Here is a 15505-nt window from a genome sequence, read left to right as displayed (position 1 = left end):
TCTCATGGAACCGCTAAAACACAAAAATCCTCCCATGACTGGTGTCCCTCATTTAAACGGTTGCCCGGTGTTAACGGTGATGTATTTGCAACCACACTTTCCGCAAAGGTGACAAGGTTGTTATCAGCCACAATAAACAGCGGGCCACATTTAAAGGGGCCTTCAGAAATGCGACGCCCCTCCACGCCGGTTCAATTCCTGTGCGTAATTCGGTGTTTCCAAAGCGCTCCAGTTGCGCGGGGTCACATCCAGATGTGTGTGTTTTTCTTTACGGTGCGACGAAGACGTCGAGGAGCCTCTCAACCAATCACTACCGCCCGGGGGCGGGTCGTGTGTGGACTGTTGTGGATATGGAAAATGGACAATTTAACACGCACATTCATCATTCATATCCCGACGGGGGGAACCTGCGCTCGGACGCTCAACTGATTCGCAAATGTCCGGTCGTGGCGTGAAAAGGAAAATTACGAGAGAGGGAAGGACGCGGTACCGCCACCCGGTAAGGGCGAGCTGTGTGTCGGGGAGAAGTCGGAGCGCAGTGGGGATCGTACTGGGTGATTTCTGCTGTCTGTGTTTAGAGGCTGTGTTCATTGTTGATGCATCTGACTGATAACCGATGTTTCTGATGAGATTGTTGGCTACATTTCCTGCATTCACAGTTACAGAATATCCCCTGTATGGCTCACATAGATCTGATCCTTTGGTCTACACAGGCATCAATTTACAAATTGCTCATAAAACTACAACCTGAAGGCTTAATTGCCCCCCTGACATAGCCTGTGGTAGCGGCACAGGTTGCGATGGTGAAATTGGGGATATGTTTGTGTAAAGCGCGTTTTCCCACCCTCGGGCAGCCCTGTGTCAGCTCCTGCTGTATTGTTCGCATGGCGCTCAGCAGCAGCGCACCTTTGTGTCACTCGCTGCTCAGATGTTGAAAGTGTTGGAAGCAGCCCCTCACGATCAGACAGGGGGGAAAAAGGCAAAACTAGAAAAGCCTTTGTTGCACTGTTGCGACTGTGTGTTGATAAAAGAATGCCCTAAGGTCGCTGATGGCTGAACTCACTGTGTAAGTGCAACAGGGGCACCATTGGATTATGATGGGACCACCAGCCTTTAGCCGGTTTCATAGACCGTTTCCGTGGATCTGTGTGGCTGCTGATGTGCGGTCCACGGTGCTCTGAATGAGAGAGAGAGAGAGGTGCATGCTGGATAATAGCAGAGGACCAGCGAGTGAGAGATCCGAGGGGGAATTTGGAGGACAGACACGAGGGGGCGGCGGGACACTCCGCCTGAGATTCTCTTATTATGGACGCGCCCGGTCGGTGCGCATGTTTGCTCTCTGTCAGCCGTGTAACTTAATCATATCGGAAGGCTCGTAAATCGAGAGCGGGGTGGGGAAGTTGGTGTTTTGAGCCTCTACAGCTGGTGTCATCGGCGGACCGAGCTGTAGTGGCGCCACCAGAGCAGGGCGCTCAACAGTTCAGTGTGCTGATCCTGCTCCAGCGAGCGCGCAGGGCGCTCAACAGTTCAGTGTGCTGATCCTGCTCCAGGAGGGGGGGGTGGGTGGGGACTGGAGAGTGTGAACCTCCCAGCCCAGAACTGGATGAACCTGCCGCCACCTGCAAGGGATCTCAGTATCACTCTGTGACAGGTAGGCTCAAAAGGTGACATGTTTAGACACCGAGACTGCCGCACGTTGAACTGAAGTGGCGTTCAATTGCTGTGGGCTGTTTTCACAGCTTGACTGATGCGTTTGTGGACCTAAATGATTAACTGTAATTCTAAAGCTGTTGCTGATATCTGTGCGTACTCTGGGTGCTTTCTAAGCCTTGCACAAACTCTGTGAGCTTTGGGGAAATCTGCAGCACACATTGAGATCTTTTTTTCTCCCACTGGACAGATGGGCTGCGGGTTGCACACTACTCTGCTACCATCCAAGAATATTAAATAATGTCGCCACTAGTTCAGCTGTCACACTGTGTGTGTAAGTGTGCATACTAGTGGGAAGTAACAGACTCATAATCACATTAATCTCAAAGCACGCTGAATGGTAAGTGTTAATATACTTTGCATACATATGTACTGATGAAGATCAGAGTGAACAGAACACAGAGACAGTGGCAGTATGAGGCATTTGGGGAACAGCAGACTATGCATATCTTAGAATATTACATGACTTCCTCTTAGGTCCTCCGTCAAGCAGCGCAACAAAATTAAATTCAAGAAATATAAAGTATTCCTTAAGAGCTGTAGGGAATTTCCAATGACTTGAAAGCTATTTTGAAACGCCTGTCTGACACCTTAGTTTTACATTAAAAAGAAATCCACTACAGGCCTGTATCTTATTTATGCAATCCAAATAAATAAAAAAGCTTTGTTCTGGCTTCTCTTTCTCTTGGAGGCCTCTCTTGCATTCAAGATATAGTGGTTAATAGCTCAGGAAGGAGCAGAACATTACCTGCTTTCACATCCTACTAAGTGCTCCACGTAATAATGAATCCCAGAGAAACAAACAAGGCTGCCCGAGTTCATTGCAGCAATTAATTACAACTCTCTAGTTATTTTGGATGGAAAAAAAAATAGCGACTTCAGTGATCCCAAATAAAGTGCTGTCATTATTATGGATGCGCAGAAAAGGCTCTCTGGGGGAGGGTGGTTCCTGATGGCAAGCTGTACATGGATTTCATCTGATTTATAAAATGACTTTATTGTAATGGCAACCCCCCCGTCTTAATTGGATTTTGCATACATGATGGTTCTGTAATACCCTCCCTGGTGATTAAGAGAAGCTCAAATCTTGTCTTACTGAAGCATTGTCCAGTACAGACAATATTCATATTGCAGAGGTGGTGGGCAGGATCCATAATCAAGTCATTCATTAGAAAGGTTAAGAATATCAGTGTGCAACCTTTAAAAGCTATTAACCCTGATGGCCACTGTGCATAGTGATCATGCATTCTCATGTACTTTTCACTGTGCTCGTGTAAAAACATGTAGTAATAATGAAGTTTAAGAGTAAAAGAATGGGATTAAAAATAAAAACAATGCATCATTAGTATATAGTATAGTGTTATACATACAAGTAGTGGAGTGGAGTAGAGGAACAGCTTTTGAAATCAATTTATTTTCCTCACAAGATCCTTAATCTTTTCAAGCCATATTCTGCAAAACTGCTTTAATCTCACATGTCAGGGACACTCTACTAATTGAACCCTGTCTGGAATGTGCCCCATTTTCCTTATCCCAGTCAGATCGTATATCATCCCTGCTTTGTCAAGGTCAAATTGTTTATAGGCCGATCTGATCCGAGTACTGCAACAGGAACACCTCCGGGCCGAAGCTGCAGAGATAAGATGAGTTGCAGGTAGGATGCACTGTGAGCAGGACCAGTTAATAAGGCAGATGGATTTCACTACATGCCGTTTCTGCTGTGTGTGTTGTCAGGTGCACAGCCAGGCACCCTGAACGCGAAGCAGTGCACTTGCTGTATCAGTGTCCTCAGTCTGCTTTCCCAATGCTCGGAGCTGTGTGCCAGTGGTACCTATGTTCTCGACCTCTGTGTGATGCAGCCTGTTCTGCACGTTTTTCTGGGACTGTAAACAGCTTTGCCAAATTCAGAGTGCGAGCTTGAACCTCCTAATAACTGTTCCTACCCATCTTCTTCATTCTGTTAATTAGCCCTTGTGGCGTTGGAGAGCAGCATATTGTTGAGACATAATTAATCAACCCGGCTTGTAATTATGCTGGGTTTGGAATGTGAGCGCGGTTGGGAGGCTGGTTGCGTTGCAGGGCATTCAGCTTGAGGTAAACATCTTATTAACCGTGTCAGAGTCCCTCAGCCCACGTGGAGCAAGTACGGTTTTATTATGGTGGAGAAGAACGTGCTGTTATCCATTTTATGAAAATGGCGTCGTAAAAGAACCAGCACTTGAGTACTTAAGTTTATGGTCATTATGGTTCAGAGGTGGTCGAGCTAATGGAAAAATGCTCCGGTAGCTGCGTGGAGACAGCAGGACAGATTTTTTTTTTTTAAAGAAGCCATTTGTTCAGCATAGACCAAAATGCACATATGTGTGTGTGTGTGTGTATGTGTCTGCTTATATATGCGTATGGTGTGTGGGAGTGTTAAAAGCGCCTCGATTTCAAAGGGCAACTAGGTGAGGAGAGAAAATAGAACATGGATCACATCCCGGTTGTAAGCCTTTAATGCAGGTCTGTCAGGGGAGACAACACCTATTTTCTTTATACGCAGCAGGATTTTTCTTTGGCTCCCCACAGACTGACTGATACGACTACAGACAGACCTCATGCTCAGTGACGCCTGCTTAGGTTGTACACAGAAAGAGATATAAATGCAACCCCGCTGTTATGTGGGCATTCACATTTACGGCAATAAAAACACACAGTTAATGAGCAAATACACAAGTTCCTGGCTAGACCAGCCAGTCTGGTCACTATAATGGAGAACCATGCACTAACACAATGGTACCCAAACTGAGGGTCGGGACCCCCAAAGGTAGGAAGGCAGAAAATATGTATATTGTCTACAAAAATATACCCTCATATCTTCAGGCCCTTAAAAGTATTATCCTGAAGATTTTCGTGAAATCATACCTTATTTTTGATTCTATTTCTATTTGGAAGATTTCATTGTAAATGGTGGAGTCTGCCATTACCACACTGGGTTCAAGTAGCCTTCACATGCAAGATGTTACCCAGTGTAATTTTATCTCATTGATAACGGCTAAGCAATGTACTGTTCACTCTCTTTACACTGACTCAGAGCTATATTATGTTACTGCTAATGCAAAACCAAGATTTCCTACTGCTGCTACTTCACATTAAAAGCATCGAACTGGCGAAACACGTGATGACTTTTATTGTGAATCGATAACTGTCTTTTTCTGCATTTTTTGACTCAAACTCACTACAGGCCTGTATCTTATTGATCAAGATATTTGTCCACATGATAAAGCAGATCCTGAATGTTTCATATATGACAATAACTCAAAGGTTGTCCAAAGGCCTCGCGCCTTTTGCCTCTTCTGTTGAATTTCAGACGAAGTAGCAGCTAGAGTGTTTACTGCTTCCATAATTAAATACCCCTTGGTATTATTAACCACTGGTGTCGCCAAATCAACCAGGACTGAAATCTTAGGCATTACAAGTTAAAGCCATTAATGAATAAAAGATGTGTCTTTGCTTGACCTCCATTCGGTGACCTATGCAACCTGTATTGAGGGGTCACAAGTAGACTAGGGTCAACTACTTAAAAGATAGGGTAGGCAACATTGGAAAGACTAGCTAGAGATGGCTAGATTTTGAAAGTAGTATTTGTTTAGCAATGCAGACTGTTGTAGATACAAACGGAGCTATACATTTTGGCTTTCTCTGGCAGGTGACAGGCAGAGTGCACAGAGGTAGGTAGACGATGAATGATTGGTTGGGCTTATTACAGGCCTGTTATTGCCACAGATTTCATTTAATTCTTTTCAGAGCATTTGATTTATTGATGTCTGGTGGGATGTAAAGAGAATATAACAAAAACAAATGCTCCTGAAATACATTAGCCTAGCTTTAAGGGGTCACAAGCCAAAAAGATTTAGAACCATTGCAATAACACAAACAACCCAGCGTGGCTATCTTCTGTTCCCGTAATGACAGAGTCCGAGGTTTAATTTTAGCTCGACCGAGCCTTTCACCTCACCACAAGATTTGTGTTTTCTTCAGAAAACTTCATTTTGCTGAACTAATATGTCGCCAGCTCTAGGCCAGCAAAAACAGACATGCCAGATGTGTGTTTAAGTATAGTTTAAACACACGCTAACACACACGCACACACACTCAGAGCCACAAAAAGCCACTGAAAGGCCCGCTGCCACTGAACACTGGCATTTGTACAGTGTAATCACCCAGGATTTGTGTCAGTGTATAGGCTTCCATCCTTCAGGTGGACTGCCTTTACAAGCTAACCATATCATTTTGGATGGAATGGAAATCTCATTTTACCAGGCATTTGGCTCATCCAGTGCCAATTTGCAACCTGCTCTATGTCACTACACAAATCATTTCAGACATAATAATGCTGCTGCTTCTCATACACTGGCAATGACTCCACTACCCGGAGAATGACGGTAATGGTAGTGGATTTCATTTTGAGCGTTTACAATGTCAGTTGTGCTCAGCACTGGTGCTGTGGCCAGAAAACAGCAAATTGAACAAATAAGGAGAAAGCCAATCTGTCCCTGAAAGGCAGAAATCTCTTTATAAAAAATATCCCATTTGGTGGAAGAAAAACACAAATTGACGAATGCTGAATTTCCTGCAGAAGGCCATCATCGGTGACATCCATTTCAGAGCACGTCAGTTTTCATTTTCTATCAAAGCCTGCATAACCACAGTTGAATAAGCTGCTGTGTAAACACAATTCAAGGGAGACAGATGGGATGACAAATTTCAATTCTATTTCCTTGAATGACTTAATAGTGTCATTCCCTGGAAAACAGTGGCAGGTAGAAACTGTTGAGGGAAGCCCTTAGGGCCCTCAGAGAGGAAGAGATCCCTGGCAGGAAGTATAGGGGTTGGGTCCAGCTGTCATCCATGAAATATCGATCATTAAGTCCCTCTCCCCCTTGTCATTCTCTCCTTGCAGGACACTTTAATGTCCTTCATGCTCATCTTTTATCCCCCTTGACTTGTTCCTTTCCTGTCCTCTTAAGTACTGACCTTCCCGTGTCCTCCAGGTTGAGCTGTATTCAACAGCTTCAGTCCAGATTCAGAATGAAGAAGAAGTTTAGCTTTTTAAAGTTGTATTCGTTAAAATTTAAGTCTTGGTATTAGTAAGCGCAAATTTATTCCTGCAGCAAACACCAGCCAAACAAACTTACATTATGTTAATGAAGTCAGTCAATAATAATAATTAATAATAATTGTAACTGTGATCAGATTTTAGGCTGCATGTAGCATGAGTAGTTTTCGGTACAACCAACAGTAAAGTCGGTTACATTGCTGAGAAATATGAGGTGTGCAGCCTGATTCCTCTCATCTTACAGCTAAAATATTGATATTAAATTGATAAATAGTATCAAAAATGGGGTTTGATTTCAGGATTATAATAACATATAGTATGTTCAGTAGGAGAACACGTCAAAGCTGAAGTATGTTAGAGAGTTGAGGTGCACAAACAACTTAAGAGGTACTCTCTTTGCTGCAAGGATATGGAACATTGTGAAGAAAATCTGGTTTGTCCTGCTGTCATGGTACACGATCCACCTGCCACTTTATGTTAGCTGATTTTAATGCAGTGTGCATTATTACATTTTTTTCTCTTTGCAGTGTTGACACAATTTAATTTCTTGCTCAGTACACTCTAAATGAACCTTCCTAGACGTTTCTTTGCACTCAAGGCGAGCGAATGATCAAAGAATTGTTGGCCTTGCAGAGTGTATTTCTGTGATTAAGTGTTTTGTGCCCCTTACTTCATCCCACCTCCCCCGGCCCCCTTTTTTAGGATAAGGCTGGAATAATTGAAAAAGGAAAACAGCTGAAAAATGGTATTGTTTCTACGTCAAACCCTCCAGTCGGCTTAGGTAGGGTAGTAAAAGGAGGTGAAAGGAGAGGAGAAAATAGAAGGAGTGAATCATGGAAGGCAGCACATGTACTGTAGGAATTGAGGGAAGAAGGTATAGATGGGAAACAAATGACGAGGTGTGGAACTGTAGGGCTCTGAATCCTGCTCTCACCTTTCCTTGAACCCCCTCCTTCCACCTTCAGGCCCCTTTATTCAATGAACCTTGTGGCTTTTTCCAATGCTAGTCACCCAACCATAATGATCCATCATTGATCCATGACAGAGGGACTTGTCTCACCACTTAAAGCCACTTTGTGTGTGTATGTGTGCGTCCATATATGTGTGTGTGTGTGTTTTCTTGCTGATTTGCAGCTCCAAAGATGTTGTCAGAGCCGTTCAGGTCTGGGCAAGCCCCAGAGCTTGCCTGGCTTACATTCGTCATTATCGCTCCGAGTTAATGGCCACACACCGCTGTTGTACAGTTTGTCCGTGCACACAAAAGTGGGATGATAGGGATCAACATAACAGTGTTTAACAGAAGCTTTCACACACCTGGAGCTGTCAGGCAGAGAAATGAGGGAGTGGTTAGATATTTAAAAATAGGTGGTTTCATGCTGTAATATCCTGTTAAATTATCTTCAGTGATTATCTTCAATTCACATACATCCTCAATTCCTCCTCTAAACCTGTAACACCACATTGCCTCAGTCATTTCTCAAGTATTGTAATTTTGAAATCAATTCAAATTCGAGCTTTGAGCTGCTATTATTTGATAACTTACATGAATAAATGGTGTCAAGTGAAGGTTAAAAATAAGCATGTCTTATTGTGAAATTGCAGTTAAGGCACAGGAATGGTAACTCCTATTGTTCATCCAATGGTAATATACAGACCTCAGTGCACTTAAGTCAATGTAAATATCCTTAGTAGACTTAGTCTTAGTATTTTCGCACAGCAATGGCATCCAATGGCATAAGATTAGATAAGGCAACGGAATAAATTCTTCATGCCCATCATCATTACCATCATCATAATGATACCCTCCATCACTTTTCTATTACACCTTCTTGCCATCACTATCAATTATCCCCACAACCACAAATCACCACGACAGAGCTCATACATCTCTCACCGGAGTGTATCCTGACGAAGATTGAGGTGTAATTGTGCGCTGGTGGCAGGGGATATAAAACTCGAAAAAAATAAAGAAGGGAAAATCAATGCCTTAACTAAAGGAGCAAGTGAATTATTGATGAGGAGAATGTAATGGGATCCCAAGTGTCTATTTCTCCCAAACTTGGATGGCTTGCTGCTCAGGCTGCTACATTCGTAGCCAGAGAAGTAGAAACAAGGAAGGTGCCAAAAAACACCCACGAACATCTCCACAGGCAGATTATCTTACCTGAATTATCTGGTGCAGTTTAGCTGGGGTCATTCCTATGTTCCCAGGGTCCTATGTTCCCCAGATTTATATGACACATATTGGGAACATGGCAAAGGGCCCCAGTTCTAGGGGTAGGGATAGGGTTAGGGGATTAGGGGCCCTGGGATTACAGATACAGCTAATAAGTATTCCAACCCACAGGCAAACCTAAATTCCGTAGTTCCATCCATTCATTTGCGCCACCTTTGCATTACTGTAAATGTACTGTTCATGATTTTTCCATCTATGGCGTCAAATCCCACATTGTTCCTCACTTCACCTCTCGGTTGGTTTGGTGTCCATTCAACACAGCTCGATACTTTTCTCGATTTCACATTAGCAAAGAGAGCAACAATAGATCAGAGAGACAGTGCATTTCAGGAAAGCCCTCTCAGAGAACAAGGCACAGCTTGTTGAGTTTAAACAGATCATTACAGATTGGATATTGGATTTTTTTCCCCCACTGTCTGAATGAAAAGTGACAGTCCTATTAAGTACATGTAGGTCTGCAAGCTTATCTTTACTGATTAATATGTGTATTCATTTTTTGATTCATCTGGATTGCTATTGATTCATCAGAAAAACGACATGAAGGTAAAGGTGACATATTAAGATTTCCTAACACGTCCAACCAGTCCAAAACTGAATAATACGCAGAAAATCCTCACATTTGAAGAGTTGGAATCAGCAGGTTTTTGCTGGATAAAGGACGTCAGTTATAAATTGAGCCATTTTGCGGCAATTCACATCGTTTCAACACCACTTGAAGATACAAAAACATTCACAAACACATTACAGTGCACACAGTTTGTGTTTCCATATACATATAGATACTGCCACATTTATAGACAAACACCTATGTATATGTAGCATATATGTAACACTTATGTAGAGCATTAATCTGTCCCTGTTGAGCGGTGTAATAACTCTGCGTTTAGCTTACTATCTATAGTCGTTGGATTTAATTCTGATTTGTAGATTGAGGAAGTGTAGTGGTCAAGCTTAATACAATACAGTCTTTCTAAATTTCTCCAAAGCTTTCACACATAAATCCTTATTTTCTTTCTTACTAACCTTTTGAGGGTGGAGAAATCAGAGGATGAATTGTTTACCCACATCACCAGTGTGCTGTTTGTTTTATTGCAAGCAGAGAAGGCAGGGATCACTTCTGCTTGGCTGGAGAAGAGGTAGAAATGGGGAATGTCAATGAGAGGTAGAGAGAGAGAGAGCGGCCAGGTGAGACCTGAAAGCTGCCTTTGTGTGGCAGTTGGCAGTTCGAACACTGCCCTTCACTGTGAGGTGTTCTACACACACACACACTCAAATGTACTGTACATGTTGGGGAGTTATGGGGGGATGTTTGGCAAAAATATGAACGCTGAAAAACCGTTGCAACTTTAACAAGAAAAGAATTCACTCAGGCGCTCCAAGGTGAACCGACGTTTCAGTGCCATAAAGTGGCTCTGTTTTCCTTCTGCGTTTCCACATCTCCATTTCAGATGCTAAACACTCTCTTATTTTCTCCTTCACTTCACCTCAACTGTATCTGGCTCAGTTCAACTGGAGCTTGAAGAGCATGATAATATCTAGTCCTGTCTGCTGCTCCAGGTTTAACACACCCTCGCAATAGACTATTCCAGAAGTCAGTACACATCACAGCACATGTGAGCCTGAAAATATTCATCTTTTTCACAGGAATGTGGAAGCCAGAGAGGGACAGAGATAAAGGGAAGGTGGACTTCATGAAGATATGGTTCTGATGTGTGGCTAATCAGGGATGGATGCCTTTTTGTGAGAGTTTGTAATTTTTTCATGAGCTTAAGCTGAAGAGGGATTTTAACAGTTAGTAAAATTCTCTACTGCCTGTGAAACATTACCCAGCTGTGCTACTGTATTGCTATTTGATTACGTGTGTTTGTGTGTATTAAATGTGATTGGGGTTGCATATTACATACATTTGTTCAAAATGAAAAGGGAATGAAAGCTCACACCCATTGGACTCAAATCTCAATCAATCAAAACTGTTAGCTATGGCATCTCTCGAGACAGCAGTTCTACAATTAATCACAGAGTACATCCCCGTGTTGGTTGCAGAACGGCAACTCTGTCTGTGCACTGATCAGTATTCTTGTTTGTTTGCTTTTCCCCAGGAGGGGCCCTGCAGACAGGAGTCGCGCCAGGCACCATGAGGCTGCAAGATTGGCCGGAGAGAGCAGCGCAATCACCCTTCATCACTCTCAACCAGGCTGGGCAGTGTAAGAAATGCACACAGAAGCAGCAGCAGCAGCAGCAGCGCATGCCACGGCTGAGACAGGCTAATACACACATCTGAGAGTACAGTGAAGAGCAAATGGGGAAGGCAGAAAGAGACTGAGAGAGGGGAGTCAGTAACTCAGATTGCGTCATCCTAAATGGCAAAGTGGACTGGGCCACACTCAAAGGCAGTGATGTCCTTGTTAACACATTGTCCTCCGTTAGAAGCTCCTTGTTAGAAATCACAAATCAGCCCCCCGCCCCTGTGAGGCCACCGAGCTGAGGGGCAGAGGAGGAGAAAAACAGAGGACGAGAGAGAGACAGAGCGGAAAATAGAGACTGTGACAGGCCCCCATGCAGGCCCGTAAGAAGTATGTTCTGCTGGGCTTGTGTGCGTGCTGCTGGCTGGTCCTCTTTTACTGGGGCGGAGGAGCCCAGCTACGTCTGTTCCGGCTGCTGACACGGCAGCGGGGTGAAGTGGTGCGCCCCTGGCCCAACTGGACCGACAGGGCCTTCCTGCCCCGCTATGCCCACCTGGATGAGCTCCAGACGGACCCCGGGACGGCCGAGTCGCCCCGCCAGCGCCGGCAGGCATGGTCGGCCATTTATAAGGACAGTCGCTGCCGCATGGAGACCTGTTTTGACTTCTCGCGGTGTCGCCGTAGAGGCAGGGAAGGGTTCAGAGTGTATATATATCCCTCAGAGAAAAATGACCGCGTGTCAGAGAGCTACAGGAAGATCCTGACGTCTATAGGTGAGTCACGGTACTACACATCAGACCCCCGTGAAGCATGTCTGTTCGTCCTCGGGATAGATACCTTAGATCGGGACCAGCTATCAGGACAGTTTGTGCCCAATGTGGATGAACGTATACGTGGTTACCCGCTGTGGAATGATGGCCGGAACCACCTGATCTTCAACCTGTACTCAGGCACCTGGCCTAACTACACAGAGGACCTGGGCTTCAACATCGGCCAGGCCATCTTAGCCAAAGCCAGCCTCAACACAGAGCATTTCAGGCCGGGCTTTGACGTCTCCATCCCGCTGTTCTCAAAGGATCACCCGCAGAAGGGTGGAGAGCGGGGCTGGCTGGTGAGGAACACCATACCGCCACGAAGAAAGTACCTGCTGATGTTCAAAGGAAAGCGTTACCTGACTGGCATCGGCTCAGATACCAGAAACGCCCTACATCACATCCACAATGGGAAGGACATCGTGTCACTGACGACGTGTCGCCACGGGAAGGACTGGGAGAAGCACAAAGACGCCCGCTGTGACCATGACAACCTGGAATATGAGAGGTAAGACAGGGGTCACATGGCCAGTGGGGAGGGCGGTAATGAGGTGCCGTTCAAATGAGAAGCGAAGTGTGTTGCTGTACAGGGATTTAAAGGAAACAGTTGTCAAGTGTAATATTTTTTTTATTAGGAAATACACCATGGTGTTGTTCCATTTGCCTTCTTATTTGAACTTTACATGCTGTTTTATTGGTCTTTTAGATGTCACTGATTTTCTACAAGCCCTGTCAGTGGTAGCTTTTGAGTCCCAGTGGTTATTCCAGTCTCTCTTTTATGGTTGCACAATTTTTGACTATTTAGGTTTATGATGTTTGGCAGTTGCTTTTGAGATCAAAGATTTTAGACACAAACTCAAGTCTCTGGAAATTTAGATTCAGGTCACTATTTACAGCAATTCTCCTATTCTTGTCTTATGTACTGTTAAACGTAAAGCAAACAGTGGTTGTAATGTATTCAACTTGTAATAACTGAGCTTTTCCATTTTTCAGAGTGTAAATAAATCTTACAGTATGATAGACAAACAAATAAGTATTCAGCAAAATTGCATGCACACACAGTTATTTCCATTTTGTACTTGTGTTTGTAAGACAAAGAAATAAACATAGCCACGGCTAATTAATTACAACAGAAACTACACTGGGTAATGAGCCAAAGCAAAGGTCACAACAAAGAATGGCTTTGTGAAATCTCTGATTTCCTCAGTGAAAAAACCGCTGCTGGGTGTAAGGTGTAAATGATTATTATTTTTTTTAATCATTCTGTTCATTTTTATAAACGTTCTCTTGCTGTTGTTGTTGCATGGAAGAAAAGCTTGCCATTTCCACTTTAATGTAAATTATATTTCAGAGTTTACTGATTAGATGGTGGGTGGAGTGGATAAAAGACATTGGGAAATTGGATTCCAGCTACATCTGCAATACTTAGGGCAACAATGTATTATTGAAACCAATTACTTTCCGCATTTGACCTTTGCTGGGTTTGAAAACAGTTTGTACAAAGGCATATATTATTGCACAATATATATTTCCACATCATTCCTATGTACAGGCCTTTTCACAGAGTGGTTTTCAAGTATGTGACCATTGTTGAGTTAATAAAAGCTTTAGGAAACACCCATCTGCTATTACATGTTGCAGCAGCTTGGTAAACATGTCTCATCCTCCGAGTACTCCTACTGGCTTATTAGAGCTCAGACAGTGATTTAAAAACAGATGGAAATAGATGCACGCACTCAAAACACACAATAGGAACTTTTTGGAAAATGTCATTCACATTATGCTGTGGTGTAAACTGTGTTGACACTGCCTCAAATGTGTTGGATTTAGCAGCTCAGTGTTGCAGTGCGCGCAGACCCTGAATGGTGAGGGTGGAGGTCCTGTATGTTGGCGGTGGGAGTGACGAAGGACTACTGAAGTTTTATGCAAAGTCATTATCTTTTATTATTCTATTCTGTAGTAATTACATAGTTGATATAGACAAACTATACCGCCCTGTAATCCCTCTGTTTCATTCATACTTGCTCAACCTACTCTTTGCAATAAAAGTCTCTGAAGCTGAAGTGCTGACAGGGCTCCTCATTATAAAGTCTATGTGCCTGTCCATTCATACACGGATACCCAGAGCAAGATAGTTTGATGGTGCAGAATGTCTGCAGACAGGAGAAGATGGATTTCAGTGAAAAAGCAACAAAGAAAGAATGAAAATAAAGAGTTAGAGCCACACCAAACTGTCTATTAAATTTTCCCCTTACATGGTAGACTCTTTTACAGTGTATGGCTAAGAAAAAAGGACTATCAACAATGTCATTATTCCATTAAGTTTGGAGGTAATTAATCCCTCAGCTGATTCGACAAACAGAAACCTAAATAAACAGTAATGGAGGATTGAGGCAGTTTTATAGGAAAACTAAAGCTTTAAAAATGTTCTAGGTCTCAGATGAAACAGAATTTGTCTGTTTTAAGTTCGTCCGTGTGCGAATAGTGTGGCACTGAAGGCTTAATGGCGTTCTCGTTGGTGAATTATTCAAACCGCTAACGTGCTAGCCAGCCGAGAACGTGCTAGCACTAGTAAGTCAGTGTGACCGTTAGTAACTGTGAGGTTAGCAAGCTAGTTAGCTCGGTTGCTAACGGGACAATAAGTTCACACACATTTGTACCATCATAAGTGGAGTAATACTACAGCAGAGGTGGTTTGAATTTATGAACTTAGTGAACACTCAGCGGTAGTCTGAAGCTCAGAATTCTTTTCATTATCTATTAATTGTTGAGTCCATTAAGGTTCAGAAATTCATCCATAATTTAAACAAATTTCTATAGTATTTTTCTGCCAATTGACAAATGAATGTACTGTTTAGCAGACCTAAGATAATTAAAGTCAGAAGATCTGTAAAATAGACATTTTACTCCTGCACGTTTCATTTCTATTATTATTATTATTTAAAACTGTATCTGTATCACTGAAATGCTTCTCCTCTGTAGGACTGACTGAAACTTTTCTGGCACAAGGGAAGCCAACTGCTAAACCCCAATTTAGACCTAAGCCTCTGGGAGGTGGAAGTTGTTTTCAGGTGCTGTCCAATGAATGCTCAAAGCAAATGCCATTAAACGACACAATATGACTTTTCAAATATCGTTTACCTCGGGATCAGCAGTTACGAGGCGGTTCTGATCCAAGCACACTCCTCGCTGCCGTGGCCTGTAACTAGCTAGGGTTGTTTACATTGGGCCGGGCAAAGCAAAAGGGATGGAGCTGCTCAGCACTGTATGAATGAGCTCATTTATTCCACACAGCCCGCTACTCAGACACCCGGGTGGGCAGGGGTGTGTGTGTGGGGTGTGTGGGGGGAGAAGTGGGGAGGTCCCATGTGGTATTCTGCAGTAGATTTGGACACGGCAACGGCTCTGAGGGTGTAAGGGTGTGAATGGGGGAGGCAATGTGAGAGACAGCTGCTGTTTGTAAGAA

The 15505-nt window shown here is 43.5% G+C and overlaps 1 protein-coding gene across 2 annotated transcripts in view; it reads left to right on the top strand.

The window, feature by feature from the left end:
• The first annotated feature begins 275 nt into the window (after window positions 1-275).
• Window positions 276-15505, top strand: part of ext1c (exostoses (multiple) 1c) — a 74961-nt gene continuing 59731 nt past the window's right edge. The window contains exons 1-2 of one of the 2 annotated variants that reach the window (XM_035681357.1): window positions 276-499; window positions 11144-12547. In XM_035681357.1, coding sequence (XP_035537250.1) covers window positions 11601-12547 — 947 coding nt within the window. In that variant the 5' untranslated portion in view covers window positions 276-499; window positions 11144-11600. Of the gene's footprint in view, window positions 500-1559; window positions 1652-11143; window positions 12548-15505 lie in introns of those variants that run through there. The other variant, XM_035681359.1, reaches the window with a different exon arrangement.

The sequence above is a fragment of the Morone saxatilis genome, unplaced genomic scaffold (assembly GCF_004916995.1).
Source record: "Morone saxatilis isolate NCDOM2014 unplaced genomic scaffold, NCSU_SB_2.0 Contig9, whole genome shotgun sequence".
Taxonomy (NCBI): Eukaryota; Metazoa; Chordata; class Actinopteri; family Moronidae; genus Morone; species Morone saxatilis.
The sequence above is the reverse complement of the archived record's forward strand: the minus strand, read 5'-3'. Positions and strand labels throughout refer to the sequence as shown.